The following is a 27,981-nucleotide window of genomic DNA, read 5'->3' as shown; positions in this document are numbered from 1 at the left end:
GTCTTCCCACTGCACCAGGCCCGAGCCCTTGTCTCATGCATTCAACCAGGGCTGGTGATCTGTTTCACCCTAGATAGTATACATGTTTCGATGCTGTTCTCTCGAAACATCCCACACTCGCCTTCTCCCACAGAGTCCAAAATTCTGTTCCGTACATCTGTGTCTCTTTTTCTGTTTTGCATATAGGGTTATCGCTACCATCTTTCTAAATTCCATATATATGTGTTAGTATACTGCATTGGTCTTTATCTTTCTGGCTTACTTCACTGCATAATGGGCTCCAGTTTCATCCATCTCATTAGAACTGATTCAAATGAATTCTTTTTAATGGTTGAGTAATATTCCATGGTGTATATGTACCATAGCTTCCTTATCCATTCATCTGCTGATGGGCATCTAGGTTGCTTCCATCAGTTAACATCTTAAAGATATAAATAAACTTACTTTGTCTTAAAAAAAACTTTTAATTAAATCTATTTAAATATTTAAAAAGAAAATCTTGTAGTTGGATGCAAAGATTTCAATCAAATGATGAAAATACACAAAAACCATACAAAAGTCAAATCAAGCAGAATTCTATCTTGGTATTTAGAGACAATGACCTCTTCTGGTCTTTATACCTAAAAATGATCATACTCCTAGTTCTCTTTTTTTTTTTTTTTTAAGTCTTTACTGAATTTATTACAATATTGCTTCTGTTTTATGTTTTGGGTTTTTGGCCAAGAGGCATGCAAGATCCTAGCTCCGTGACCAGGCCTTGAACCTGCACCCCTACATTGGAAGGCGAAGTCTCAACCATGAGACCACTAGAGAAGTCCCCAGAGTATACTGAGGATCAAAGCATCATACTCAATATCTACTGAGTGTCCATGCCTACTGGTGAGGAAGAAGGCTGGACACCACATATGATTCAAAATAACGTGTGGGCAACTTCCCTGGTGATCCAATGATTAAGACTCTGTGCTTCCAATGCAAGGGCCATGAGTTTGATACCTGGTCAGGAATTAATATCTCACATCCTGTATGGCATGGCCAAATTCACTCCCCTCAAACAAAGCAAAACCCAACATAACATGTGGACCACCCCAAGTTTCTTTACTCTGATAGGCACCAGTCCCAGCTTCCTGCCCCAAATGCCCTACTAGAAAACCCACCATGGTGTATTCTAGGACAATTTTGGACTATACATAGAAGAAGTGAACTAGGAGTATGCAGTTTTTCAGGCTTCCCTGATGTCTCAGCATGATAAAGAATCCACCTGCCAATGCAGGAGATGCTGGTTCAATCCCTGGGTCAGGAAGTTTCCCTGGAGGAGGAAATGACAACCCACTCCAATATTCTTGCCTGGGAAATCCAATAGACAGAGGAACCTGGTGTGCTACAGTCCATGGGATCGCAAAGAGTCAGACACGACTGAGAGCAACAATAAGCAAACTCTGTCCCAACCGAATGTGTGGCCTCACATAAAATATCAAACTGGATCTCAGCCACCAGGGGCTTCCACAAGACGGAGTGGTTATGATGTAGAGGGTGTGAGGGGAGGGAAAACTAATTCATACTTATGACTTAATATCTGTGATATGCATCCTCATGCATGACTTCTTCACTTTCTCTGCATGAATACATGAATATTCATGTATCTTAGTTACAGTTCAGTTCAGTTCAGTTGCTCAGTCATGTCTGACTTTTTGTGACCCCATGGACTGCAACATGCCAGGCTTCCCTGTCCATCACCAACTCCCAGAGCTTGCTCAAACTCATGTCCATCGAGTCAGTGATGCCATCCAACCATCTCATCCTCTGTTGTCCTCTTCCCCTCCTGCCTTCAATCTTCCCCAGCATCAGGGTCTTTTCCAATGAGTTGGCTCTTCACATCAGGTGGCCAAAATATTGGAGTTTCAGATTTAGCATCAGTCCTTCCAGTGAATATTCAGGACTGATTTCCTTTAGGATGGACTGGTTGCATCTCCTTGCTGTCCAAGGGACTCTCAAGAGTCTTCTCCAACACCATAGTTCAAAAGCATCAATTCTTCAATGCTAAGCTTTCTTTATGATCCAACTGTCATATCCATACATGACTATTGGAAAAGCCATAGCTTTGACTAGACGGACAGTTTGTTGGCAAAGTAATGTCTCTGCTTTTTAATATGCTGTCTAGGTTTGTCATAGCTTTTCTTCTAAGGAGCTAACATCTTTTAATTTTATAGCTGCAGTCACCATCTGCAGTCATTTTGGAGCCCAAGAAAGTAAAGTCCGTCACTGTTTCCATTGTTTCCGCATCTATTTGCCATGAAGTGATGGGACCGAATGCCTTGATCTTAGTTTTCTGAATGTTGAGTTTTCAGCCAGTTTTTCACTCTCCTCTTTCACTTTCATCAAGAAGCTCTTTAGTTCCTCTTTACTTTCTGCCACAAAGGTGGTGTCATCTGCATATCTGAGGTTATTGCTGTTTCTCCTGGCAGTCTTGATTCCAGCTTGTGCTTCATCCAGCCTGGCATTTCAAACCATGTACTCTGCATATACAGTGATGTGGTGTTGGATCATATATATGATTTGGTGTTGGAGAAGACTCTTGAGAGTCCCTTGAACAGCAAGGCAATCAAACCAGTCAATCCTAAAGGAAATCAGTCCTGAATATTCATTGGAAGGACTATTGCTGAAGCTGAAACTCCAATACTTTGGCCATCTGATGGGAAGAACTGACTCATTGGAAAAGACCCTGATGCTGGGAAAGGTTGAAGGCAGGAGGAGAAGGGGATGACAGAGGATGAGATGGTTGGATGGCATCACTGGCTTGATGGACATGAATTTGAGAAAGCTCTTGGAGATGGTGATGGACAGGGAAGCCTTGTGTGCTGCAGTCCATGGGGTCACAAAGAGTCAGACACAACTGAGCAGCTGAGTTGAACTGAATTGAACTGAACTCTGCATGTAAGTTAGATAAGCAGGGTGACAATAGATAACCTTGACATACTTCTTTCCCAATTTGGAATCAGTCCATTGTTCCATGTCTGGTTCTAACTGTTGCTTCTTGACCTGCATACAGATTTCTTAGGAGGCAGATAAGGTGGTCTGGTATTCCAGTTCCAGTTTGTTGTGATCCACACAGTCAAAACCTTTAGCATAGTCAGTGAAGTATATGTTTTTCTTAGTTATAGTATATCACAATTTAACTATCCATTTTCCTGTTTACCTATGAGATATTTCTGGGGTTTAGGTGTTATGATATTACTTGAAATGCTTATATACCATCTCCTGGTGCATTCATGTAAAGATTTCTCCAGGGCATATATTTATAAGTGAAATTGTTAGGTTATAAGTTATACACATTTCTAACTCTACTGGATATTGCTGGATCTGTTTCAAAATAGTTCCCGTCATTGTCTCAAGGTGGCTGCAGCAGCTCCAGACATCACATCCAAACACAACAACAGTCAAAAGAAAAGACCCAGTCGTTTTGGATTCTTCTTCTTAGAGATGAGAGAACCGTTCTCAGAGACATTACAACAGACTTTGCTTTAAATCTAATAAACTGAGATTGTCATATTCCTGTCTCTAAACCAAGCATTGGGAAATAGAACCCATTAAGCTTGATCTTCTTCTCCTTCTTTAAGATTTATTTATTTTTTTGTTTATCTTTGGCTGCGCTGGGTCTCCGTTGCTTTGTGCAGGCTTTCTCTAGTTGTAGAGAGTAGGGGCTACTCTCTAGTTGATGGTGCACAGGCTTCTCATTGCAGTAGCTTCTCTTGTTGCAGAGCACAGGCTCTAGGGTGTTCAGGCTTCAGTAGTTGCAGTGAGTGGGCTCAATAGCTGTGGCTCTTGGGCTTAGTTGCTCTGTCGTATGTGGGATCTTCCAGGACTAGGTATTGAACCCAAGTCCCTGAATCGGTAGGTGGGTTCTTAACCACTAACCCATCAGGGACACCCAGATCAAAGTGTCTTAACTTCTGCATTATTATTGATGTTTGGAGCCAGGTACCTTTGTCGTGAGCAGCTGTTCTGTGCTTTGTAGAAGGTTTGCAGCATCCCTGTCTTCTATGAACCAGATGCCAGTAATACCTTCTCAGATGCCACAACAAAACTGTGGTCAAAATACTGCTGGATATCATCCAGGATGAGGGGAGGGATGAATAAAATAGCCTCTGGTTGAGAACCACCAGCTTAGACTTGGAGTGGAAGAGACAGAGGGAATTCAGCCACCATGACCACCGTGACTCCAAGCAAGGGTCAGGGCAACAAGCATGTGAGTCTCCCAGAATCATGTGTGAAGTGTCTCCATGCAGAACACTGCTGTTTCTATTACAGGCTTCTTCCCAGGAGATGCTGGACTGATAGGAGTTTCTGCTGTCAGCCTGGCAGAGGATTCAGTCCAGAGTCTGGAGTGAGGCAGAAGGTACCTATGAACAGGAAACAAACTCAGTTGTGCAGAGAGGAGAGCTGTCAGGACAGGAGCCAATCATGTCATTACTGTGGGGGTTTGGTTTCATTTCTACGTCAAAATGTCACTGAAAACATGATTCTAGTTTCCCTTTCGCTCCCTGACTCTTTTAAAATCTCTTGCGAGGGCCTTAAAAATATTGTTGGATATTGAAACAAGATGTGCCTGGTTTATTTTTTTTCCCACTCAATGTATAGATAGCATGGACTAATGTTCAGTCTTCTGTTTCAGTGACAGTGACATGCTGTTCCTAAGGGGTGACAGAGTTGCAGCAGCTTTCTCTGCAGTTATAGAACCCTTATTTCAGGATCTCTCCACTCTCACAAGCTCTTTTGTCTTAAGCTGAAGAAAGTTCATCCTAGGAACTATTGCAGCAATAGCTTCCACCCCCTCAGTGTTCTCTGAAGCTCATGATAAAGTTAGGACATCTTTGACATACGTGAAATTGTTCTGTCTACAGTTGGAGATGAGAAACTAGCATTCATATATTTTTCAAATGTGATCAACTGCAGGACTTACTTCTAATGTACCCACTTTACAGATGAGAAAACTGAGGCACAGAGATGTTAAATGAATTGGACCTCTTAGTGTCAGTAATCCTCAGGGCAGGGGGCATAAGATTCAGAAACTAAGCAGGTGGAAGGAGAGACAGGTGGTTCCTGCTGAGTCACTGGAGACATTGGTTGGACCAGAGATGTGACTATTCGGAATCCAGCCCCTGGGGAAGTGACCTACAAGTGGACTTGAATTCAGACTTCTCACCTAAAAGCCTTTTTCTTTCTTTTACTGAGAAATACTTTTTTTTAAAAAATTAATTTTTATTGAAGGAAAGTTGCTTTACAATGTTCTGTTTCTGCTGAATAGCAAAATGACTCTGCTATAAGTATACATGTATCCCCTCTTTTTTGGATTTCCTTTCATTTAGGTCACCACAGAGCATTGAGTAGAGTTCCCTGTGCTGTGCAGTAGGTTCTCATTAGTTACCTACTAATATTTTACACATAGTATCAATAGTTTACATATGTCAATACCAATCTCCCAATTCACCCAACTCCTTCCCCTCTTGGTGTCCATATGTTTGTTCTCAATGCCTGTGTCTCTATTTCTGTTTTGCAAATAATATCATCTCTACCATTTTTCTAGATTCCACATACGTGAGTCAATATATGATATTTGTTTTTCTCTTCCTGACTTACTTTCACTCTGCATGACAATCTCTAGGTTCATCCATGTATCAAAAAATAAGCCAATTTTGTTCCTTTCGAGGCTGAATAGTATTCCGTTATATATACATGTACCACAGCTTCTTTAACAGCCTTTTTCACTACTCCTAGTTGCCACCTCACCACCCCATTGATTTTTACTACTTCTGTCACATTTTCCTCCACCACAGTCCTGGTGGCCAAGAGAAGAAGCACAGGCAGCTATGGCATCTTCCCTGTGGCCCAAGAACGCCTTAGAATAGGAGACCAGAGAGCCTCTGTCTTCTTCAAGGACAGCTATCTTGGGAAAAGTAAGAAGCTCTTGGAAGAAGTAAGAAGCTCATCAGTAAGATGTTGAGTCTTTCTCAATATCCAGGTCTTTTCCTTATCTACAAAGAAGTTTCAACCTGCTCAGGATTTGTAAAGAAAACGCTCCCACCAGCATCTTCCAGGCTCCTGAGAGAGTCTGTGACACTAAAATCACAGGAGCAAATAGTAGAAGGAATACTTCCATCCTGCCCAGCTCTAAAACCGCCTTTTGTGTCTCCTATAAATGTATTCATTCTATTCATTGGACAGCCATGGAAACCAATAGCAAAAGCACTTTTAATAAGTTTCCTAACTCAAAAAGCTTAATCACATTTTGGCAGCTTTTCCACAGGACACCAAAGCAAAAACTCTGTCCTGTCCTGCTTGCCACTCAGCTCTGGGTATTAGGCATGTTTTTCATATAACATCACAGGAGTTAAGGAAGGAGAAACTGTCAGCTTCCTGACCCACAGTTGGCTCTGCTTCCCCTCTTTGTGCAAACTAGACCTCTTCTGTGAATCAATATCTTCCTTTGAATTTGCAAAGGAGGGAGAGGACCTGTGAAGTGTAATTCATGAATAAAATGTTGGAGGCGGGGTGGAGGGTGGGGAGGGAAATAGCACCTGCCTGAAAGTTGGAGGGATGCTGGGGGTGAGGTGAGCAGAGCAAGGTTTGAGCAGAGGGAAGCGAGGAAGCCCTCAGAAGGTGCAGGAATCAGAACGGACCTGCAGCAGACAGAGATCAAGATGGCCCAACTTATCCATGCTGAGGGCTAAGAGCTGAAGGATGCCTGGGATGGGGGACAGGACAGGGTGCTAGACCAGGAAGTGGTCTGTGCTGGGGCCAGTGTGAGGAAAGCAGGAGAGACTCCATCTTGAAGCCTGTCACCCGTCTTAAAGACAGGATGTGAACTGGACCTGAACCCTGCCCAAGAGTGAGGAAACCATAGCTAGTGAAAACCAGGTCTCCTGGAGACTTCCCTCCCTACAGATGACAAAGGGAGATTGTAGTTGAGGCCAGGCTGCCCCTGTTAGATTAACCATGGAGACATGCCCCCAGGATGTATAATCATCATCCTCCCCCTAACCCCCGCCTTTAACCTTAATTATTTGTTCTCCTAGCACCTATTTGTTTTTTTTGTTTGTTTGTTTGTTTGTTTTTTATTAGTTGGAGGCTAATTACTTTACATCATTACAGTAGTTTTTGTTATACATTGAAATGAATTAGCCATGGATTTACATGTACTCCCCATCCCAGTCCCCCCTCCCACCTCCCTCTCCACCCGATCCCTCTGGGTCTTCCCAGTGCACCAGGCCCGAGCACTTGTCTCATGCATCCAACCTGAGCTGGTTATCTGTTTCACCCTAGATAATATACATGTTTCAATGCTGTTCTTTTGAAACATCCCACCCTCACCTTCTCCCAGAGTCCACAAGTCTGTTCTATACATCTGAGTCTCTTTTTCTGTTTTGCATATAGGGTTATCGTTATCATCTTTCTAAAGTCCATATATATGTGTTAGTATACTGTAATGGTCTTTATCTTTCTGGCTTACTTCGCTCTGTATAATGGGCTCCAGTTTCATCCATCTCATTAGAACTGATTCAAATGAATTCTTTTTAATGGCTGAGTAATATTCCATGGTGTATATGCACCTATTTGTTATAAAACTCAGTCAGATACAACAGAGGTTGCTGATGATAGCTTACGGTGAATGATGTCAGATTCGTGATCTCCGAAGAAGATTTAGCTCCGGGACCAGGGACCAGGCTTGATCCCTCAAGAGTTTTGTGTAGCTGAGTTTTATTAAAGTAAGAAAAGGCCTAGAGAAAGCTTCTGACATAGACATCAGAAGGGAGATGTAGAGTGCCCCTCTTGCTAGTGTTAGCAAGGGAGTTATACACATTTTTAATTAGTTATTATAATAAATCAGAAGAACATCTTGAGGTTGTAAAGATCTTACTAGACTCACTCCCATAATTTACATTTTAAGATAATAGGATTAGCCAGAAGGTTTTTCAGGAAGGAGAAACTGTCCTCAAGCAGGATACATTGTTGTTATATAATCCTTAGTATGGAGCTTAAACTGAATTGTTTGTTGTGTAATCATCAGTTTGGGGTTTAAAGAAAAAAACGTTTCATGTGACTAAGACTAAGGAATGTAGAGAAGAAAAGATGTTTGTCCTTTCCTCCTCCTTGAGAATTCTAGACCCTTATCTCCTCCTCTGCTTCTGTTAAGTCCGTACCATTTCTGTCCTTTATCAAACCCATCTGTCCATGAAATGTTCCCTTGGTATCTCTGATTTTCTTGAAGAGATCTCTAGTCTTTCCCTTTCTGTTGTTTTCCTCTATTTCTTTGCATTGATTGCTGAGGAAGGCTTTCTTATCTCTCCTTGCTATTCTTTGAAACTCTGCATTCAAATGGGAATATCTTTCCTTTTCTCCTTTGCTTTTCGCTTCTCTTCTTTTCACAGCTATTTGTAAGGCCTCCTCAGACAGCCATTTTGCTTTTTTGCATTTATTATTCTCGGGGATGGTCTTGATCCCTGTCTCCTGTACAGTGTCACGAACCTCCATCCATAGTTCATCAGGCACTCTATCAGATCGAGTCCCTTAAATCTATTTCTCACTTCCACTGTATAATCATAAGGGATTTGATTTAGGTCATACCTGAATTGTCTAGTGGTTTTCCCTACTTTCTTCAATTTAAGTCTGAATGAATCAATAAGGAGTTCATGATCTGAGCCACAGTCAGCTCCCGGTCTTGTTTTTGCTGACTATATGGAGATTCTCCATCTTTGGCTGCAAAGAATATAATCAATCTGATTTCAGTGTTGACCATCTGGTGACGTCCATGTGTAGAGTCTTCTCTTGTGTTGTTGGAAGAGGGTGTTTGCTATGACCAGTGTGTTCTCTTGGTGAAACTCCATTAGCCTTTGCCCTGCTTCATTCTGTACTCCAAGGCTAAATTTGCCTGTTACTCCAGGTGTTTCTTGACATCCTACTTTTGCATTCCAGTCCCCTATAATGAAAAGGACATCCTTTTTGGGTGTTAGTTCTAAAAGGTCTTGTAGGTCTTCATAGAACCATTCAACTTCACTTTCTTCAGCATTACTGGTTGGGGCATAGGCTTGGATTACCGTGATATTGAGTGGTTTGCCTTGGAAATGAACAGAGATCATTCTATGGTTTTTGAGATTGCATCCAAGTACTGCATTTCAGACTCTTTTGTTGATCATGATGGCTACTCCATTTCTTCTAAGGATTCCTGCCCACAGTAGTAGATAAATGGTCATCTGAGTTAAATTCACCCATTCCAGTCCATTTTAGTTCGCTGATTCCTAAAATGTCGATGTTCACTCTTGCCATCTCCTGTTTGCCCACTTCCAATTTGCTTTGATTCATGGACCTAACATTTCAGGTTCCTATGCAATATTGCTCTTTACAGCATCGGACTTTACTTTCATCACCAGTCACATCCACAATTGGCTGCTGTTTTTGCTTTGGCTCCGTCTCTTCATTCTTTCTGGAGTTATTTCTCCACTGTTCTCCAGTAGCATATTGGGCACCTACTGACCTGGGGAGTTCATCTTTCAGTGTCCTATCTTTTTGCCTTTTAATACTGTTCATGGGGTTCTCAAGGCAAGAATACTGAAGTGGTTTGCCATTCCCTTCTCCAGTGGACCACATTCTGTCAGACCTCTCCACCATGACCCGACCGTCGGGTGGCCCCACACGGCATGGCTTAGCTTCACTGAGTTAGACAAGGCTGTGGGCCTGTGATCAGATTGGCTAGTTTTCTGTGATTATGGTTTCAGTGTGTCTGCCCTCTGATGCCCTCTCGCAACACCTACCATCTTACTTGGGTTTCTCTTATCTTGGATGTGGGGTATCTCTTCACAGCTGCGCCAGCAAAGCGCAGCTGCTGCTCCTTACCTTGGACGTGGGGTATCTCCTCACGGCCGCCCCTCCTGACCTTGAACGTGGAGTAGCTCCTCTTGGCCCTCCTGCAACTGTGCAGCTGCCGCTCCTTGGATGTAGGGTTGCTCCTCTCGGCCGCCACCCCTGACCACGGGTGTGTGGTAGCTCTTCTCCGCTGCCGCCCCTGACCTCGGGTGTGGGGTAACAGAAACAGAAGATATTAAGAAAAGGTGGCAAGAATACACAGAAGAACTGTACAAAAAAGATAATCACGATGGTATGATCACTCACCTAGAGCCAGACATCCCGGAATGTGAAGTCAAGTGGGCCTTAGGAAGCATCACTACGAACATAGCTAGTGGAGGTGATGAAATTCCAGTTGAGCTATTTCAAATCCGAAAAGATGATGCTGTGAATGTGCTGCACTCAATATATCAGCAAATTTGGAAAACTCAGCAGTGGCCACAGGACTGGAAAACATCAGTTTTCATTCCAATCCCAAAGAAAGGCAATCCCAAAGAATGCTCAAACTACCACACAATTGCACTCATCTCACACGCTAGTAAAGTAATGCTTAAAATTCTCCAAGCCAGGCTTCAGCCATACATGAACCGTGAACTTCCAGATGTTCAAGCTGTTTCTGGAAATGGTATTACAGGCTCAAAGAATAGACACATCTCAAAAACTATAATAACTTTTTGGAATATAAATTTGAATTATGTAAAAAGTGGAGCTGATTACACATGAACAAATGAACAATTGTATTGATAGTGGAGGGGTGGTCTGGAACCATTTAGGAAGTAGAGAAAGAGCTGATGCAAAGGTTCTATTTATTTATCTGTTTGGGGTGTATTTCTTTTTTTTTTTTTTTTTTTAGCTTTATTGAGAACAACTGTGGATAGGGTAGGAAACTGGAAGAGAAAGACTAAGTAAACAAAGCCCCATTGAGGCATGTGAAAGGGTTGAGTAGGTGCTGGTCACTGCAGGCTGGGCAAGAAGTAGGGCTCAAGAGATAGATGGGGACAGGCTGCAGCTAGGGTGCTCATAAAAAAAAAAAAAAAAGAGACTGAAAGAATCCATTGTTTTCATTTGCAAACAGTCCCAAGAGTAGAAAGAACTTAGGAATGCCAGGTCCCTGCTCCCAAGATCTTCTTAATGGGCTTGGGGATTTCCGGTGTAGACTTAAAAAAGTGCTCAATGTGAGAGTTGTGAATTAAGCTTTATTTGGGACAAAATGAGGTTGATAGCCCAGAAGAACAGCACCTTAGAGAGCTCCGAGAAACTGGTCCAAAGAGGCAGTGGGGGAAGGTCAGTATAGATGTGATTTTGGTGAAGGGGGAGGACATGCAATCTAGCATGCATTTTTTGTAGAAGGTTACTGTTAGTCACAAGGAGCAGTGGTCACCGTGAAGGATTTTAGTGCTTTTCTACATGTGAGGAGATACAAAAATTTGAAATCAGCTCCTGAAAACATGTATCTAAAGACTTGTCCTGCCAGTTTTCCCAGAGCACAGAGTGCCTCATTTCTGCTCTCCACCCTGAACTCCTTTCCTGGGGTGCTGAAGGTCAGCAGCTGCAGTAGCACCTGATTTAATCCTTGTAGAGGTAGATGGCAAGTGCCAATTTATAGCTGACACTGGTTAACCTGTACTGCCTCAAGACAGAGCCAAACGTCTGTGTGTTAGTATTCTGTATTAGGAGACCTGTAGGGCAAGTCAGGTGGAGACCATAACATCGAAACCAGAGCTGTGAACAGTGTGGTGCAGACTGCCTAAGAGCTGATATGTGCAGTCAGACCTTGGATCTGTCTCTTACTCGCTGGGTGAGTTACTGAATCACCCTGAGCCTCTGTTTCCTTATTTGAACAATGGGAACAACACTGCATTTCATTGACACCATCAAGTGTAAAATATATTTATTTATCTATATATTTATTTATAATTGATTTATGTACCACTGCAAAAATCACACACACACACAAGAAACACTTGGGTTTTCACCATTTCCATAGGTGTGTGGCCGTGAGATGTTTCTATCAACATTTCAAAAACTACCCTCTGTGATATTGTAATTAGAGATGAATGTTTTTATATATTTGTTAAAACCCATAGAATACATACCACCAAGAGTGAACCATGATGTAAACCATGGACTTGGAGTGATTATGATGTATCAATGTAGGCTCATCAACTGTTTTTGCTTTAAATATTTATTTATTTTTATTTATTTGGCTCTCCTGGGTCTTCGTTGAGGCAACGAATTCTTAGTTGCAGCACGAGGGACCCAGTTCTCTGACTAAGGATTGAACCCCAGCTCTTTGCATTGGAAGTGCAGGGTCTTAGTCACTAGACCACCAGGGCAGTCCCTAGACTCATCAGTTGTGACAAAAGTACCACTTTGGAGCATGATGTTGATAGCACTTGTGTGGGCAGGGGGTATATAGGAACTCTTTGTACTTTCTGCTCAATTTTGCTATGACTCTTAAAACTATTTCAAAAAATATACAGTCTACTAAAGAAAGAAGTGGAAACATTTCTAGATTAGAGGAAATGACAGAGACATGGCAACATGCGATCCTGCACTGGACTCTTAAGTCGGAATTTTTCTATCAGGAACATTTTTCTGGTAATTGGGGAAAAATAAGTAGGGTGTGTGGCTTAGATAATTATTTAATCAGAGATAACTTCTAGATTTGAATAATTATAATGTGCTTATGTAAGACAAAGTCCTTGTTTTTAGGAAATACACACTGAAGTATTCAGCAGGGCTTCCCAGGTGGCACTAGTGGTAAAGAACCCGCTTGCCAATGCAGAAGACTTAAGAGACGTGGGTTTGATCCTTGAATTGGGAAGATCCCTTGGAGGAGGAAATGGAAATCCACTCAAGTGTTCTTGCCTGGAGAATCCCATGGACTGAGGAGCTTGGTGGGCCACAGTCCATGGGGTCACAAAGAATTGGACACGACTGAAGAGACTTCGCATGTATTAAGCAGAAAGGGCTGTCATGTCTCCAGTTATTCTCAAATGGTTCAGAAAAATAATATGAACATGTACACAGAGAGAGGAAGTGAGAAAGCAAGTACTGTGAAATGTTAACAATTGGGGTGAATGGCAGGTGTCTCAGTGGTGAAGATTATCCACCTGCCAATGCAGGAGACATGGATTTGATCCCTGGGTCAGGAAGATCCCCTGGAGACAGAAATGGAAACCCACTCCAGTATTTTTGCCTGGAGAATTCCACGGACAGAGGAGCCTGTCGGGACAATAGTCCATGGGGTTGAAAATGAGTCAGACATGGCTTAGCAATTAAACAACAACAGATAAAACAAGCAGAGAGAACTGGAAAATTTCAAAGGTTCACCTCTAAATCATATACTAGATGGGTTTTCAAGTTCCCCTCTAGAAGTCTGTGACCATGATTAAAACAGGTAGATATTCAAAAGACCAAAAGCTAACCCCTCAACAAGGGAGACTAAGCATTCCCAAAATAAATGTTCTTGAACAGAAATAGACTTCCTTTCAACACTGTGTCCTACAGGAAAGGAAATCATTGTCACCTGCCCTTTATTTGTGGTCATTTGCATTCTAATGATTGAACAGTCACAGACCAGTTGGCTGGATAATGAGTTTGGTCTAGACGTGTCGTATCAGAGAGACCACTGTGGATGCCAACAGAATTTCGAATATCACCTGGAAAGAGAGATTGATCATTAACTCTGTTAATTCACTGGGCATTTTTAAGCAAAAATTACCTCTGTAAATATGTAACATGTGAGAAGACCCAATGCACACAGTATTATCTGATAAAAACACCCCGAGAACCTGGTTACGCTGAGAAAGAAAACTGTTGTTGTTTGTGAGGTCGTTGCCAAAGTGGATTCACACAAACGGGAAAGTGATTACCTAACAAAATATCACTTTCACATGCTGAATTTCTTCATTTATAAGACCAAGCCAAAAATGCCCTAGCTTGTGAAAATTGTTGTCGTTTGTGAGATGGTTTCCAAAATGGATTCACAAAAATGGGAAAGTGATTATCTAACAAAATATCACTTTCACATGCTAAATTTCTTCATTCATAAGACCAAATCAAAAATGCCCTAGCTTGTGAAATAGTGTCAGAGTGATGTGAGAGTCAGAAAGTGCTGTACATAGAAGAGGAGTTGTTATAATTCCTACTGGAAATGGAATTATTAAAATCCTTCTCATGCACTGGGAAAAAAGGAACTTACATGGGCTTTCCTGGTGGCTCAGCTGGTAAAGAATCCGCCCAAAATGTGGGAGACCTGGGTTGAATCCCTAGGTTGGGGAGATCCCCTGGTGAAGGGAAAGGCTACCCACTCCAGTATTCTGGCCTAGAGAATTCCATGGACTGTATAGTCCATGGGGGTCATAAAGAGTCAGACACGACTGAGCAACTTTCACTTTCACTTCACCACATGGCATAGAGCATTGAGCTTTGGGTGCAAGACCTTTTTTCAAACTCATTTCCCTCTTGTTCTCCAAGAGTAACTGATGTGGCTTTTCATATGGATCAAAACTATATCAGGAAATTAAAAATAAAAATCCAGCCTAGAGAAGTTAAAAAATATAGATGCTAGGGTTCCTTATCACTGGAAATGTGTGAGATGTTATAGAGAGAAGCAACATTTCATTCTGTGTATCCTATCAAGGAGGGGATAGTAGAGAGGCATGGTGGATCACATGCTCACTCATGTATGATAAGATACTTAACCACTCTTTCCATGACTATTAGAATACTTCATAAAGAAAGAAAAAGAAAACTAGTCACTCAGTTACGTCTGACTCTTGCCAAGCCCACAGATTGTAGTCCATCACGCTCCTCGTCTGTGCAGTTCCCCAAGCAAGAAACCTGGAGTGGGTAGCCACCCCCTTCTCCAGGGTATCTTCCCTACCCAGGGATCGAACCCGGGTCTCCCGCATTGCAGGCAGGTTCTTTACCACTTGAGCCACCAGCAAAGCCCCAGAATGCTTCATAGGGATCAGGATATGAACTCGGTATCAAAGGAAAAAAAGCATAAAGGCAGTAGCTCACAGCTTAATGAAACAAAAACATAAAAAATCAATCCCAGTATAGTTAGATATGTGCTGAAACAAAGGAAACGGAGGGAAATGGAGCCCCTCCATGGGAGAAATCATGAAGTCACTGCTTTTAAGTGAGGAGGCAATAATGGTAAGAAGGTCATGGGTTGCTGTTGTTGTTTAGTCACTAAGTCGAGTCTGACTCTTGGTGACCCCATGGACTGTATAGCCTGCCAGACTCCTCTGCCCATGGGGTTTCCCAGGCAAGAATACTGGAGTAGGTTGCCATTTACTTCTCCAGGGGATCTTCCCGACCTAAGGATTGAACCCATGTCCCCTGCCTTGGCAGGCAGATTCTTTACCACTGAGCCATTAGGAATGGGGGCGGGTTGGGGGGGCAAAGGAAGCCTCCTGGTGTGTGTAGGAAATAACAAGTCCTGAATTTAACTGGAACATAATTGTTGATGGGGAATGGAGATTGAGTGTCAGAGGTAAAGGTCCTTTCCAAAGGCTCAGCCCTTGGACTAACTGGTAAGTGCTTCTTTTGTTGCCTGCTAACCGTGAACTTCCAGATGTTCAAGCTGGTTTTAGAAAAGGCAGAGGAACCAGAGATCAAATTGCCAGCATCCGCTGGATCATCTAAAAAGCAAGAGAGTTCCAGGAAAACATCTATTTCTGCTTTATTGACTATGCCAAAGCCTTTGACTGTGTGGATCACAATAAACTGTGGAAAATTCTGAAAGAGATGGGAATACCAGACCACCTGACCCACCTCTTGAGAAACCTATATGCAGGTCAGGAAGCAACAGTTAGAACTGGACATGGAACAACAGACTGGTTCCAAACAAGAAAAGGAGTACATCAAGGCTGTATATCGTCACCCTGCCTATTTAACTTATATGCAGAGTACATCATGAGAAACACTGGGCTGGAAGAAGCACAAGCTGAAATCAGGATTGCCAGGAGAAATATCAATAACCTCAGATATGCAGATGACACCACCCTTATGGCAGAAAGTGAAGAGGAACTAAAAAGCCTCTTGATGAAAGTGAAAGAGGAGAGTGAAGAAGTTGGCTTAAAGCTCAACATTCAGAAAACTAATATCATGACATCTGGTCCCATCACTTCAAGGCAAATAGATGGGGAAACAGTGGAAGCAGTGGCTGACTTTATTTTGGGGGGCTCCAAAATCACTGCAAATGGTGACTGCAGCCATGAAATGAAAAGACGCTTACTCCTTGGAAGGAAAGTTATGACTAACCTAGGCAGCATATTAAAAAGCAGAGATATTACTTTGCCAACAAAGGTCCATCTAGTCAAGGCCATGGTTTTTCCAGTGGTCATGTATGGATGTGAGAGTTGGACTGTGAAAAAAGCTGAGCGCCAAAAAATTGATGCTTTTGAACTGTGGTGTTGGAGAAGACTCTTGAGAGTCCCTTGGACTGCAAGGAGATCCAACCAGTCCATCCTAAAGGAGATCAGTCCTGGGTGTTCATTGGAAGGACTGATGCTGAAGCTGAAACTCCAATACTTTGGCCACCTCATGCGAAGAGTTGACTCATTGGAAAAGACCCTGATGCTGGGAGGCATTGGGGGCAGGAGGAGAAGGGGATGACAGAGGATGAAATGGCTGGATGGAATCACCAACTTGACGGACATGAGCTTGAGTAACCTCCGGGAGTTGGTGATGGATGGGAGGCCTGGCGTGCAGAGATTCATGGGGTTGCAAAGAGTCAGACACGATTGAGCGACTGCACTGAACTGAACTGATGTCACTTTCTGCATTTCTCTTTGTTAATGTTCTCTCCTTCTTTAATTTTCTCTCACTTTGCAGCGGCCATCTGTGCAAACATCTTCCTAGCCATTCCGTCCTTCTCTTGGAATGGCAGCCCTGCGTTCTTGAGTGCTGCTTCTTCATGGCTCCAGCCACAGGGCTTCATCAGGAGCCTCGTTCTTCTTACATGATCAGGCCTCCTATCCCAAGAAGGGACAAAAGGTCACCCGTCAAATGGGCACAGCTGGCATAAAGGCAGGCATCCGAGCCAGGGCGAGCCCCAGCCTCTCTCTGTTCATGGGGACCACAGAGAGTTTCAGAGAGTTTGAGAGCATCTCCCAAGAGACAGACGTCTCCAGGGAGGAAGATAATGCCTGTCCTATATGGTCCAGTCACTGTCTGCAAACCCACTCAATCACAGCCACCCTGGGGGCCAAGTGACTCTGGCCCATGCTAAAAGGAAGAGCTTCAGTCAGACTCAGGAGCAGAGTCTTACGGTCCCAAGCTACAGCCAAGAGTAAACAATAAACTTTAAATCAGCAAATCTTATAGTTGCTTTTGTTGTTGTTCTGTCAACAACCAGAAAAATCTTAGCTAAAATCTGTACTGCCACTGTGATTTTTGTCAGTTTCTTCTTGAATTCCATTTCATATATATTTTTAATTGGAGTACAGTTCCCTTACAGTGTTGCATTAGTTCCTGCTGTACAACAATGTGAATCAGCTATACTTAAACATATATCCCTTCCCTCTTGGGCCTCCTTCCCATCCCACCCCTCCAATTTCTTCTTGAGTTTCTAGTAGCATCTGTTGTATATATTTTCATGCGATGTGTTTACATTCCTAGCCTCTTGCCATCTTAAAGTTAAAAGAAGACAATTCCTGGGATGTTATGCATCATACAAAGGAAGTCCTCTCTCTCATACCAAAGGGATATAAGCAGAGTCAAGGTGCTTGCTTTCCTCCACCCAGTCTTATCAGAATTTTGTCTGGCAACCCAAGTCATTTCTGGGAATACCAAACCCAGAATCACATGCTATGGGCCCCAAGGGTCTGTGTGTGTGTGTGTTTTTTTTTTTTTAATGCAAATCTCAGCTTCCAAAGCAAGAGCCTCATTTGGAATTTAAAAGAGTTCTAGGTTGTTTAACATTTGAGTGGAATTCCTGAGCCTGTTAACTGGTCACAGTCTACTAGCTCTCATAATTAGCAAGAGACACTGTATTGTGCAAACACCACTCAGTATTCAACAATGACTAACCGCTCTGTTTCAGACTGTTTACTTAAGAGTGAGGTTTTCATCCACAATCGATGTTTCTGAGTAGTTACTTATTTAACATTGAGAGACGAGAGAGGATGAGCACCCAAATCACTCATTCCTCTACTACTTCTCAACACCCTCCTCATTCCACCGCCACCCCCTCGTCCCAAATCCCAGCATTGTGGGTAACTTGGCTCCAAGTTTTATCTGGCTAGAAATACAGATCAATGGAACAGGATAGAAAGTCTAGGGGTAAACCCATGCACCTATGACCACCCAATCTATGACAAAGGGCTTCTTTGCTTGGTGGCTCAGTAAAGAACCTATAATGCAGGAGACCTGGGTTTAATCCTTGGGCCAGGAAGATCCTCTGGAGGAGGGCATGGAAACTCACTCTAGTATTCTTACCTGGAGAATCCTATGGACAGAGGAGCATGGCGGGCTATGGTCCATAAGGTCGAAAACAGTTGGACATGACTGAAGCAACTTACCATAGCACACATACAGCACAATCTATGACAAAGGAGGCAAGTGCATACAATGGAGAAAAAACAGTCTCTTCAATAAGTAGTACTGGGAAAAGCGGACTGCTACATGTAAAAGAATGGAATTAGAACACTCCCTTGTAACATCATACACAAAATTAAACTCAAAATAGATTAAAGACCTAAATGTAAGGCCAGATACTATAAAACTCTTAGAAGAAAATATAGGCAGAACACTCTGACAAAAACTATAGCAAGATCTTTTTGATCCACTGCTTAGAGTGATGAAAATAAAAACATAAACAAACAAATGGGGCCTAATTAAATTTAAAACCTTTTACGGAGCAAAGAAAACCATATAGAAAACAAAAAGACAACCCCTATAATGTGGATGGTGACTGCAACCATGAAATTAAAAGACACTTGCTCCTTGGAAGAAAAGTTATGACAAACCTAGATGGCATATTAAAAGGCAGAGACATCACTTTGCTGGCAAAGGTCCATCTAGTCAAAGCCATGGTTTATCCAGGAGTCATGTACGAATGTGAGAGGTGGACCATGTAGAAGACTGAGTGCTGAAGAACTGATGGTTTTGAACTGTGGTGTTGGAGAAGATTCTCCAGGGTCCCCTGGACAGCAAGGAGATCAAACCAGTCAGTCCTAAAGGAAATCAACTCAATATTCTTTGGAAGGATTGTTGCTGAAGCTGAAGCTCCAATGCTTTGGCCACCTGATGTGAAGAGCTGTCTCACTGGAAAAGACCCTGATGCTGGAAAAGATTCAGGGCAGGAGGAGAAGGGGACGACAGAGGATGGGATGGTTGGATGGCATCACTGACTGAATGACATGAATTTGAGCAAGTTCCGGGGGGTAGTGAAGGACAGGGAAGCCTGGCATGCTACATGCACTCCATGGGGTCTCAGAGAGCTGGATACAACTTCGCAACTGAACAACAACAACAAATTATGGGATATAATATGTGCAAATTAAGCAACTGATAAGGGATTAATCTCCAAAATATACAAACAGTTCATGTAGCTCAACAGAAAAAAAAAAAAAAAACCACACCAAATCTTGTCTAGCTATTGAGCTGTGTGACCTTGGGAAAGTCAATTTCCTGCCCTGAGCCTCAGTTCCCTCATCTGCAAACTCTGGGGGCTGAATTGGGTGATGCCAAAAGTCCCTTCCACCTGGAAGGTGTGGGGATTGGGGGAGAAGATGAAACATCTCCTTCTCTGTTAAAACTCAAATATGTTTATTACTTACTAAAAACCACAGCACCACAGACTCCAAGCAGACTATGGGACACAAAGTGTCCCAGTGTCTTGTAGCCGCCCACATTCTAACTTTTATTGCCATGGACAAATGCAAGAAGGACTAAAGATATTTGTAGAGTAACATTTTAGAAAAATGGGGAGAAGGCAACAGCACAGTTAAGGCTTCCCAGTGGCTCAGATGGTAAAGAAATCACCTGCAATGTAGGTGTTCAATCTCTGGGCCGGGAAGATCCCTTGGAGAAGGGAATAGCTACCCATTCCTGAATTCTTGCCTGGAGAATTCCATGGATAGAGGAGACTATTGGGATACAGTCCATGAGGTCGCAAAGAGTCAGACATGACTGAGTGACTAACATTCACTTTTCACTTTTAAACAGCACAGTTGAATATATGTGTGCCTGCCAGTAAAACGGTCATGTTTGCTACAATTTTAGTTTTTTAGGGAGACTATTAAAAATATGTTTGGAGATAATACCAAAATGAGCCACATGGAGTAGCTGACATGTGAATGCCAAGGAGAGGGACTAGCTTACTTAAAAGGGGTGTGGAAAGTTGGAGAAGGGAAAGAGTTTGGTGGCAGCGAGGGTACAGTGATGCTGGGGGCTACGTGAAGATACTCTTACAGAGCAAAGCCTAAAAAAGAATTGTCTGGGTAGCAGAAGCATTAAAGATGGATTTTTACCTTGCTTGAGATGGAGTGACAAATCTTCAGTCAAATATCCTTGTTGTTCTTGATTGCTAGTCATGTCTGACTCTTTGTGACCCTGTGGGCTGCAGCCCCCCAGGCTCCTTTTTCTATGGGATTTTCCAGGCAAGAATACTGGAGTGGGTTGTTAATTCCTCCTTCAGGGGATCTCCCCAACCCAGGGATCAAACCTGCGTCTCCTGCATTGGCAGGTGGATTCTTTACCGCTGAGCCATCAAGGAGGCCCTGTGTATTTGTTAAGTGCATGGGGGTATTTGAGTCTACTGCCATTTGCGAGGATGTGGAAGAGAGCTGGGCTCTCATTTAACTGACGCTGGGAAAATCATGGGCAGCGACTTGATACAAGGATGGGGTGGTCCCAGCTGATACCCAGGCTGTTCTCTCTCTATACCGCAATATCTGTCTGGGCCTAGTCTACCTTTTAAAAATTATTTTTTAATATTTATTAATTTATTTGGTGGCACCTGGTCTTATAGTTCTGGTACGTGGGATGTAGTTCCCTGACTGATCTCGGGTAACCTTGGCCTGCAGTAGTTTGAAGCGGGGCTTCAGTTGCCCACCAGAGATTGAGATGGGGTCTTGGAGATAAAAGGACCGAATCCTAGCCACTAGGTCAGTGGTCAGTGACAAGGCCCTTCGACTTTGCAGAAAAGAGTTCCCACAGAGATAGAAAGTCATGAAACCAGTATTTACTAGAGGACAGTTGGTGTGGATAGACACACAGGTGGGCTGAGAGAGAGAGTCATGCGCCCTGGTGGTAGTTTGAATCACTTTTAGGGGGTATTTCTTCCCAGTTTCCTTTGGCCAATCATTTTTATTTGCCTGCTACTGACTCTGTATTTGGTTTATCTCAGGATCCCTTCAGTGTACGTGTGGGCATCTCTTAGCCAAGACAGACTCTAGTGAAGAGGCCTATGAGTAGGTTGATACCACTTACTAGGGTGGCGCCCCCCTCCCTTTTTGACCACCATGGAGACTTTCTGTGCATATATAGCTGGGAAGGTCTCCTTAACTTTGATAATGAGGAATATGTGGTCTTTTATGTCTTATTTGGGCAGGACTCAGGGTCCTCCTTGGGCTTCCCAGGTGGCGCTAGTGGTAAAGAACCCGCCTGCCATTGCAGGAGACGTGAGACTCAGGTTTGACCCCTGGGTCAGGAAAATTCTCTAGAGAAGGGCATGGCAACCCACTCCAGTATTCTTGCCTGGAGAATCCCATGGACAGAGGAGCCTGGAGGGCTACAGTCCACGGGGTCACAAAGAGTCAGACATGACTGAAGCGACTTAGCAAGCACAGCCTCCTGTGTCATCCTGTTTTTGTGGAATTTCTGCTATTTCTAAAAAAATAATTTTTATTTATTTATTTTTGGCTGGGCTGGGTCTTCCTTGCAGCACGTAGGCTTTCTCTAGTTGCAGTGAGCAGGGGCTACTCTCTAGTTGCAGTGCTCCGGCTTCTTATTGTGGTGGCTTCTCCGGTTGGGGAGCATGGGAGCTAGGGCATGCAAATTTCGGAGGCTAGGGCATGTAGGTTCAGTAGTTGTGGCTTTTCGGCTCTGGAGCACAAACTCAATAGTTGTGGTGCTAGGGCTTAGTTGCTCCATGGCATGTGGGATCTTCCTGGATCAGGGATGGAACCCTGGGTCCCCTACACTGGCAGGTGATTCTTTACCACTGAGCCACCAGGTAAGCCCTGGGATTTCTGCTGTTATGGAGTTTCTGTCTATAGAGGAGAAACTGTTCAGCGTGGGGCCCATCTATCTCCTGCCTCATGACCAGGGATGGAACCCAGGGGCCCCCTGCATTGGGAGGTCAGAATCTTAGCCACTGGACCACCAGGTAAGACCCACCGGCCTGGCCAACCTTGGTGCTGGTTGCATTCTTGCCCTAGTTTCCCCTTGAAGTGTCTTTCTTTCCACCTCTCCATATTCTGCTCATTTTTTTCAGAATAGTTTGTGTGCTCTTGATCACTCTGGCCTCTCTCCGCCCCCATTCATTCACTCACCAGTGGCCACACTGAGCCCCAAGCAGCTGTGTGCTTCTGGAATACAAACACCGTATTCTGCTGCCCTCATGGTCACGCAGACCAGAAGTCCAGGGAGGGCAGAGCCCCTGTTGCTCTCTTTCCACAGTACACCCAGTACATCGCCTTGTCCAGGCACACAGCAGACATTCAATTTCATAGAATCGATAAACAAATGAATATCATTAAGCGCCTATTAGTCAAATCAATAGTGACAAATACTCCCCTGGAAGACAATGCTGATTTGAAAATAACATCCCAAGCTTTTTTTTTTTTTTCTCTACTCGCCCCCTCCCTCTCCTCGAAGTGCTTCTTTGTAAGGATTTAAGACAGTCTGATGCTTTTGCAAACGTGTCCACAGTAAGAGGCCGTCTTGCCCTTTGTGGGTCTCACCTGGGAGGGGTTCATTCTTCACTGGAGCCTTCTCAGTGGGTGCCATCTCCTTCCTATGAGTAACCGCGTCGTCTGGAGAAGAAACAGTCCCTCCCAGCTCCCTATGGCTAACTTCACCAGGATATGCAAACAAAAGCTCTCAGAGACTCTTAAATTCTCAGGTGGTTGTGTAAAAGCTCCTGCAACAACTTTGGATGATAACCAAAGACAGTTACCGTGCAGAAAGGAAAGTCGAGCTGACAGCCTTTCTAAGGGCCGAACCCTACACAGTTTCCCGGGTCTGATGTTCGTAGGGTGCCCTCGGCAGCTGTCCTTCCGTGCCCGTGGCCTTGGAGGTGCCGGGAGCCTTAGGAGTCTCGGCCCTGGGAGCCGAGCGGCGTGGCGCCGGCATGCTAAGTGGGCAGCACTGGGGCGCCTTTGTTTCTCTCCATCTTCCCTCTGAATCTTAATGGGCGGCCCCCCACCCTCTCGGGCCCGGCCCCCGGGCGCGGGGACAGCGCCCCTCCGAGCTGTGTCCGGGACCCCCGGGGTGGGGTTGGGCGCGGGGAGACTCGGACCCGGAGAGCGGGGAGGGGGCGCGCCTCCAGCCCGAGCCTGGGCACCTGCGCGGCCCCGAGGGGGCGGCCCCCGACTCGAGGGTCCGGCAGCCCGCCGCCCCAAGTCTCGCGGTGCTGCGGCCCGGCCCGGGGAGCGGCGGCCGGGCGCCCCCCGCCGCGTGACAAAGGCTGAGGCCAGAGAAGGAGGCCGGGGAGGGGGCGGAGGCGACAGAGGCGGGGGCGCGGGCGGCCGGGCGGCGGGAGAGCGCGGAGCAGTGCCCGCCCGCGCCGTCCTTTGTGTGGCGGCGGAGGGGCGGCGGAGGGGCGGCGGCGGTGGCGCCTAGGCCTACGCCGGCCGCGCCTGCCCCGGGGGGCGCCCGGCTCCGCGCCGCCCCCGCTCCGCGCCCCCGCCCGGCGCGCGCCCAGCCTCCCGAGCAAGATGGCAACCCCGGCGGCCGTCAACCCTCCGGGTGAGTAGCGGCCGCGGGCCCCGCCGCAGCCCGCGGGCCCTGCCGGGGGCCGGAGCGGGCCGGAGGGGCTGGGCGCGCCGAGCGACCCTGGGGACGCGGAGCCGGGGAGCTCGACACCCCCGTTCCCGGGTGGGGGGTGGGGGGGGCGCTGTCATTCTGCGCGGCAGCCTCAGCACCAGCTCCAGGATCTCCATCCCGGTCTCTGCCCATCCCGGTCTCGGGACTGCGTCCCCTTCGATACGGGAGCGGCGCACGCCGACCTCGCATCCCTGGGAACCAGAAGCGCCTGTCCGGGATCCCCTGAAGTTCCGAAAATATCCACCTTCGCCTTCCCCATCCAGCGCCTTTTTCTCTTCCGGCCCCTGCCCCTGTGCCCCTGTGGCATCAGGCGTCAGCCGGTCGGGACGGGTAGGAGGGTACCGCTCTGACGGAGGGAAAAGTTCGGAGCCAGGATTCAACAGGGTGGAACTCCGGGATGGTCCCCTGCCCTCCCCGCGTCTCAAGCTCTGGTCCTTTTATCCCTTGGCGACTAGCTACTGTGTGTCCCCATCTTTAATGGACACACACGTATACAGCCTGTAGAAACAGCGTGGAGAAGCCCAGGCCAATTCAACATCCTCTGCTCTATAAGGCTGACCAGCTCCCAGGGTGCAGTCTATGACAACTCTGCTTACTGGACAGATTTCAAAAAAATGAGAAGAGGTCCTGATTCAGTGGGAATAGCGACATGGTTTGAAATAGTAGCAGAGAAATCTATTGTGTTTGGAGAAATGCCCTATCTTGTGAATAGGACAGCCAGAAAGGTGTCCGAGAATGGAAAGGTGGACAGCTCGGCTGACTGCTACAGTTTTGGTTGCTGTGCAGTGACTGCGATGGCCATGGCGTGGTGTTCGGGTGCGGGGGAGTCAGACGGAGGTCAGCCCTCGGGGAATTCCCCGCAGCGGGTAGCCGGAGTGCGTAGCGTGCAGGGTGGGGGGCAAACACGCGCAGTATCTAGCAAAGAAAGAAAAGTGTCCTCAAAAGTTAGAAAGGAAGGATCCCTTCCATTTGAAGTGGTAAGGCAAAGCCTTTGAAGACTGGGCACTTTAGAACTGGACTTTGAAGAGTTGGAAGTGTGAACACACAGACCCAGGTGCTGAAACCACTTGCAGGTGGAAGGGATGGTGTGAGTCACGGCGGACTTACTCTGAGCATGCGCAGATGCAGCGAGTGATTGAGGCTCCAGGGGTGGAAGAGAGAGCCGGAGATTTCACAGGAGCGTTTTGTCAGTGGCCAGACTTTATAGAGTAGGAGGAGAAGGGAACAACAGAGGATGAGATGGTTGGATGACATTACCGGCTCAATGGACATGAGTTTGAGCACACTCCAGGAGATAGTGAAGGACAGGGAAACCGGGCCTGGTGCAGTCCATGGGGTCCCAAAGTGTTGGACAGGACTGAACAACAACAAGGCTTTAGAGTGGATAGACTGAGGATATGGACTCCCGCGTTCCTCATTAAGAGAATTCTCTATGGTATTGCACAGGGAAGTCACATGATCACAGTGCTTCTGGAAGATCAATTTGTCAGCTCAGTTGAGGTAACATACGAATGAGGGAGCAAGACTGGAAGCAGAGAGTCCTGGTTGAGATGAGGCAGGTGCTGGGGAGGTGAGACTTAGTGGCCCTGGCTTAGAACACAGAGAAGAAGGACAGTACTGTTGGGCAGGTGGAGGAGCTAAGACTTGCACCACTGAGACTGGGGGCAAGCCTAAAGGAGACACAGACAGAGGTGAGGAGCCCGAGTAGCTCCAAGGATGGAGGTTCCATTTGCAGAAACAGGGAGTCTGGGAAGAACAGATGAGTCTCCTGTCCAGAATGCTGAGTTTGAAAGCAGCCTTGCCAGTTTGCTTGAGACCAAAGCCTGCAAGTTCAACCTGTTCAGCTACTTAAAGATCAATGTTAAGTTAATGGATTTAAATGTCATATTAGAAAAAGCAAGGGACATTAAATGAGGATATTTTAGTCCAATATAGGTTTACACTGGAAATAGGAATAAAATCAGAGGTAATGTACATTTATATATGTAGGCTATGGGGCTTGTCCGGGGCAACCCATTCAAGTATTCTTGCCTGAAGAATCCCGTGGAGGGAGAAGCCTGGTAGGCTCCAGTCCACAGCGTTGCAAAGAGACGGACACAACTGAGCTACTTCACTAGCTATTCACTAGCTTGCTAGCGTGTGAGATGAGTGCAATTGTGCGGTAGTTTGAGCATTCTTTGGGATTGCCTTTCTTTGAGATGATGGCAAGATACATCATTGTTTTATGAGCTTCCAAGAAAAAAAATTAACTAATTCAACTCTGACATACTATCAATTGTTAAATGCACCTCCATTTCAGTGACATTTTAGACAATTGCATTTAGAACCAGTGAAATACCATGCCTTAAGAAAAAGTCAGTTTTGCTTCCTGACCACTTGTGGGTAAAACATATGGTCTTTTCTTTTCCAATAAAAAGCTATATAAAGTGTACCCTTTTGGCATCTGCCAGGGAGTCCAGTGATGAACCAATAACCTTTTAGCTTCTTCAAAAAACAGGAGTGATATCTGAAAAAGAGATATATTTATTTCTCAGTCACGATTTATTGAGCAACTAGTATGTGTCAGTTGCTAGGTACTATGTTAGCTTGAAGTTGGGAAGAGCTGGGCTGGTTTGAGGACCCACAGAAGGCCAGGGTGGCCAGAGGACAGTGGGTGAGCAGGGGTGATGGTGATGTGGGAGGTTGGAGAAGGGGGTAAAAGCCACTCATGGGAGGCATGGATAGGGATAAGGGGTTGAGATTTGATGCTAAGAGCAATAGAGAGCTTGAAGGGTCTTGAGCAGTTGAGGTACGTGGTACCACCTGCGGTGACTGCTGTATGGAGAGTGGACTGGACGGAGGCAAGAGGAGAAGCCAGCATCCTGTTAGATCTTGCTGACATGGACAAGGGCGGCGGTGAGCATGGAGGGAAGGGGATGGAGTTTAGATCTATTTGGAGGCCAGATTGCCATGCTGGGCAGCTCCAGAGGCACCAGGTATATCCTTGGCCACATTGCCTGCAGCAGCCCTTTTTTTGGGTTAGCACCATAGCTATATGGTATGGGGTTTGGAGAAAGAACAGTTGAGCTTGAGTCCTGACACCTGTGTGGTAGGAGGCGATGGGGAGATAGTGAGGTGCATGTGGCTGTGTGGTGTCCGTGAGGCTCCTGCACTGACACTAGGGTGGAGGTGCCTGGGAGACACCGGAGAGGAGCTGATGGGAAGGCTGTGGGCCACGTGGATTTGAGCAACCAGGGCTGGAGAAGTAAGTGAAGAGTGGTTTTTGCCAGCCTCCCAGCGGCTTCTCTAAGCCCTTTCCTTGGGGGATGTGAGCTCCCTGAGAGTGGAACACCTGGAAGCCCCTGAGTCCCCCAGTGTCACCTCTGTAACTGCCTCATCCTTGGCATGTGCTGAGATGCGCGGGGAAGTCATTTTTGTATCTTTTCCAGAACCACAACTCCATTGCGAGTGTCAGCTCAGTGTTCGGCTGTTCTTAGGAAAGGAGTGTGCAGTAGACTTGCCCAGCAGTGGGATCCACTGCGTGGGGAGCTGAGGAGGTCCTCATGCAGAGGCGGGTGGAGCTGCTATCATGCAGGTCAGACTGGTGGGCTAGCTGAACACACAGAACTTGTTCAGTGAAGAGAAACGGGGTCTCCCACTTCTGGTCAAGCCCTTTCCCTCTTGAGGGCTTTAGCTTGTGCTACTGTGTTTTCTTCTGAGGATGAAGAACTGCTCACCTGCCCTTCCTGCTGTCTCCTACCCACTCCCCACACCTAACCATTTCCCCACATGCTACTCCTTTTGTTTCCTTCTGGTCTCAGCTTGAATTCTTATTCCATTGAAAGAGGTTCTCCTGATCTCTTTATCAATGGCTCAGTGATAAAGAATCCGCCTGCCAATGAGGGAGACCCAGGTTCGATCCCTGGGTTGGGAAGATTCCCTGGAGAAGGAAATGGAAAGAAATCCCACTCCAGTATTCTCACCTAGGAAATCCCTTGCACAGAGGAGCCTGGCGGACTCCAGTCCATGGGGTCACAGAGAGTCAAACATGACTTAGCGACTAAACAACCACCACCACCACCATCACCGCAGAAA

General features: G+C 45.6%; 1 protein-coding gene and 1 long non-coding RNA gene across 7 annotated transcripts in view; one reads left to right on the top strand and one right to left on the bottom strand.

Moving 5' to 3' along the window:
* Positions 1–648: 648 nt before the first annotated feature.
* On the bottom strand, positions 649–23,255 carry LOC139038747 (uncharacterized). Its single transcript, XR_011491901.1, has 3 exons — positions 22,824–23,255; positions 9,926–10,054; positions 649–4,397 (listed from the first exon to the last, which is right to left on the bottom strand). It is a non-coding gene; the product is annotated as an uncharacterized lncRNA (long non-coding RNA).
* Positions 23,256–23,664: 409 nt separating this feature from the next.
* The window catches only part of ARNT2 (aryl hydrocarbon receptor nuclear translocator 2), a 185,765-nt gene continuing 181,448 nt past the window's right edge, over positions 23,665–27,981 (top strand). The window contains exon 1 of one of the 6 annotated variants that reach the window (XM_070478234.1): positions 23,665–23,829. In XM_070478234.1, the coding sequence (XP_070334335.1) occupies positions 23,799–23,829 (31 nt within the window). In that variant the 5' untranslated portion in view covers positions 23,665–23,798. The remainder of the gene's footprint in view (positions 23,830–27,981) is intronic. The other 5 variants (XM_070478232.1, XM_070478243.1, XM_070478235.1 and 2 more) reach the window with 5 other exon arrangements.

Source organism: Odocoileus virginianus, chromosome 16 (genome assembly GCF_023699985.2).
Source record: "Odocoileus virginianus isolate 20LAN1187 ecotype Illinois chromosome 16, Ovbor_1.2, whole genome shotgun sequence".
Lineage (NCBI taxonomy): Eukaryota > Metazoa > Chordata > Mammalia > Artiodactyla > Cervidae > Odocoileus > Odocoileus virginianus.
The sequence above is the reverse complement of the archived record's forward strand: the minus strand, read 5'-3'. Positions and strand labels throughout refer to the sequence as shown.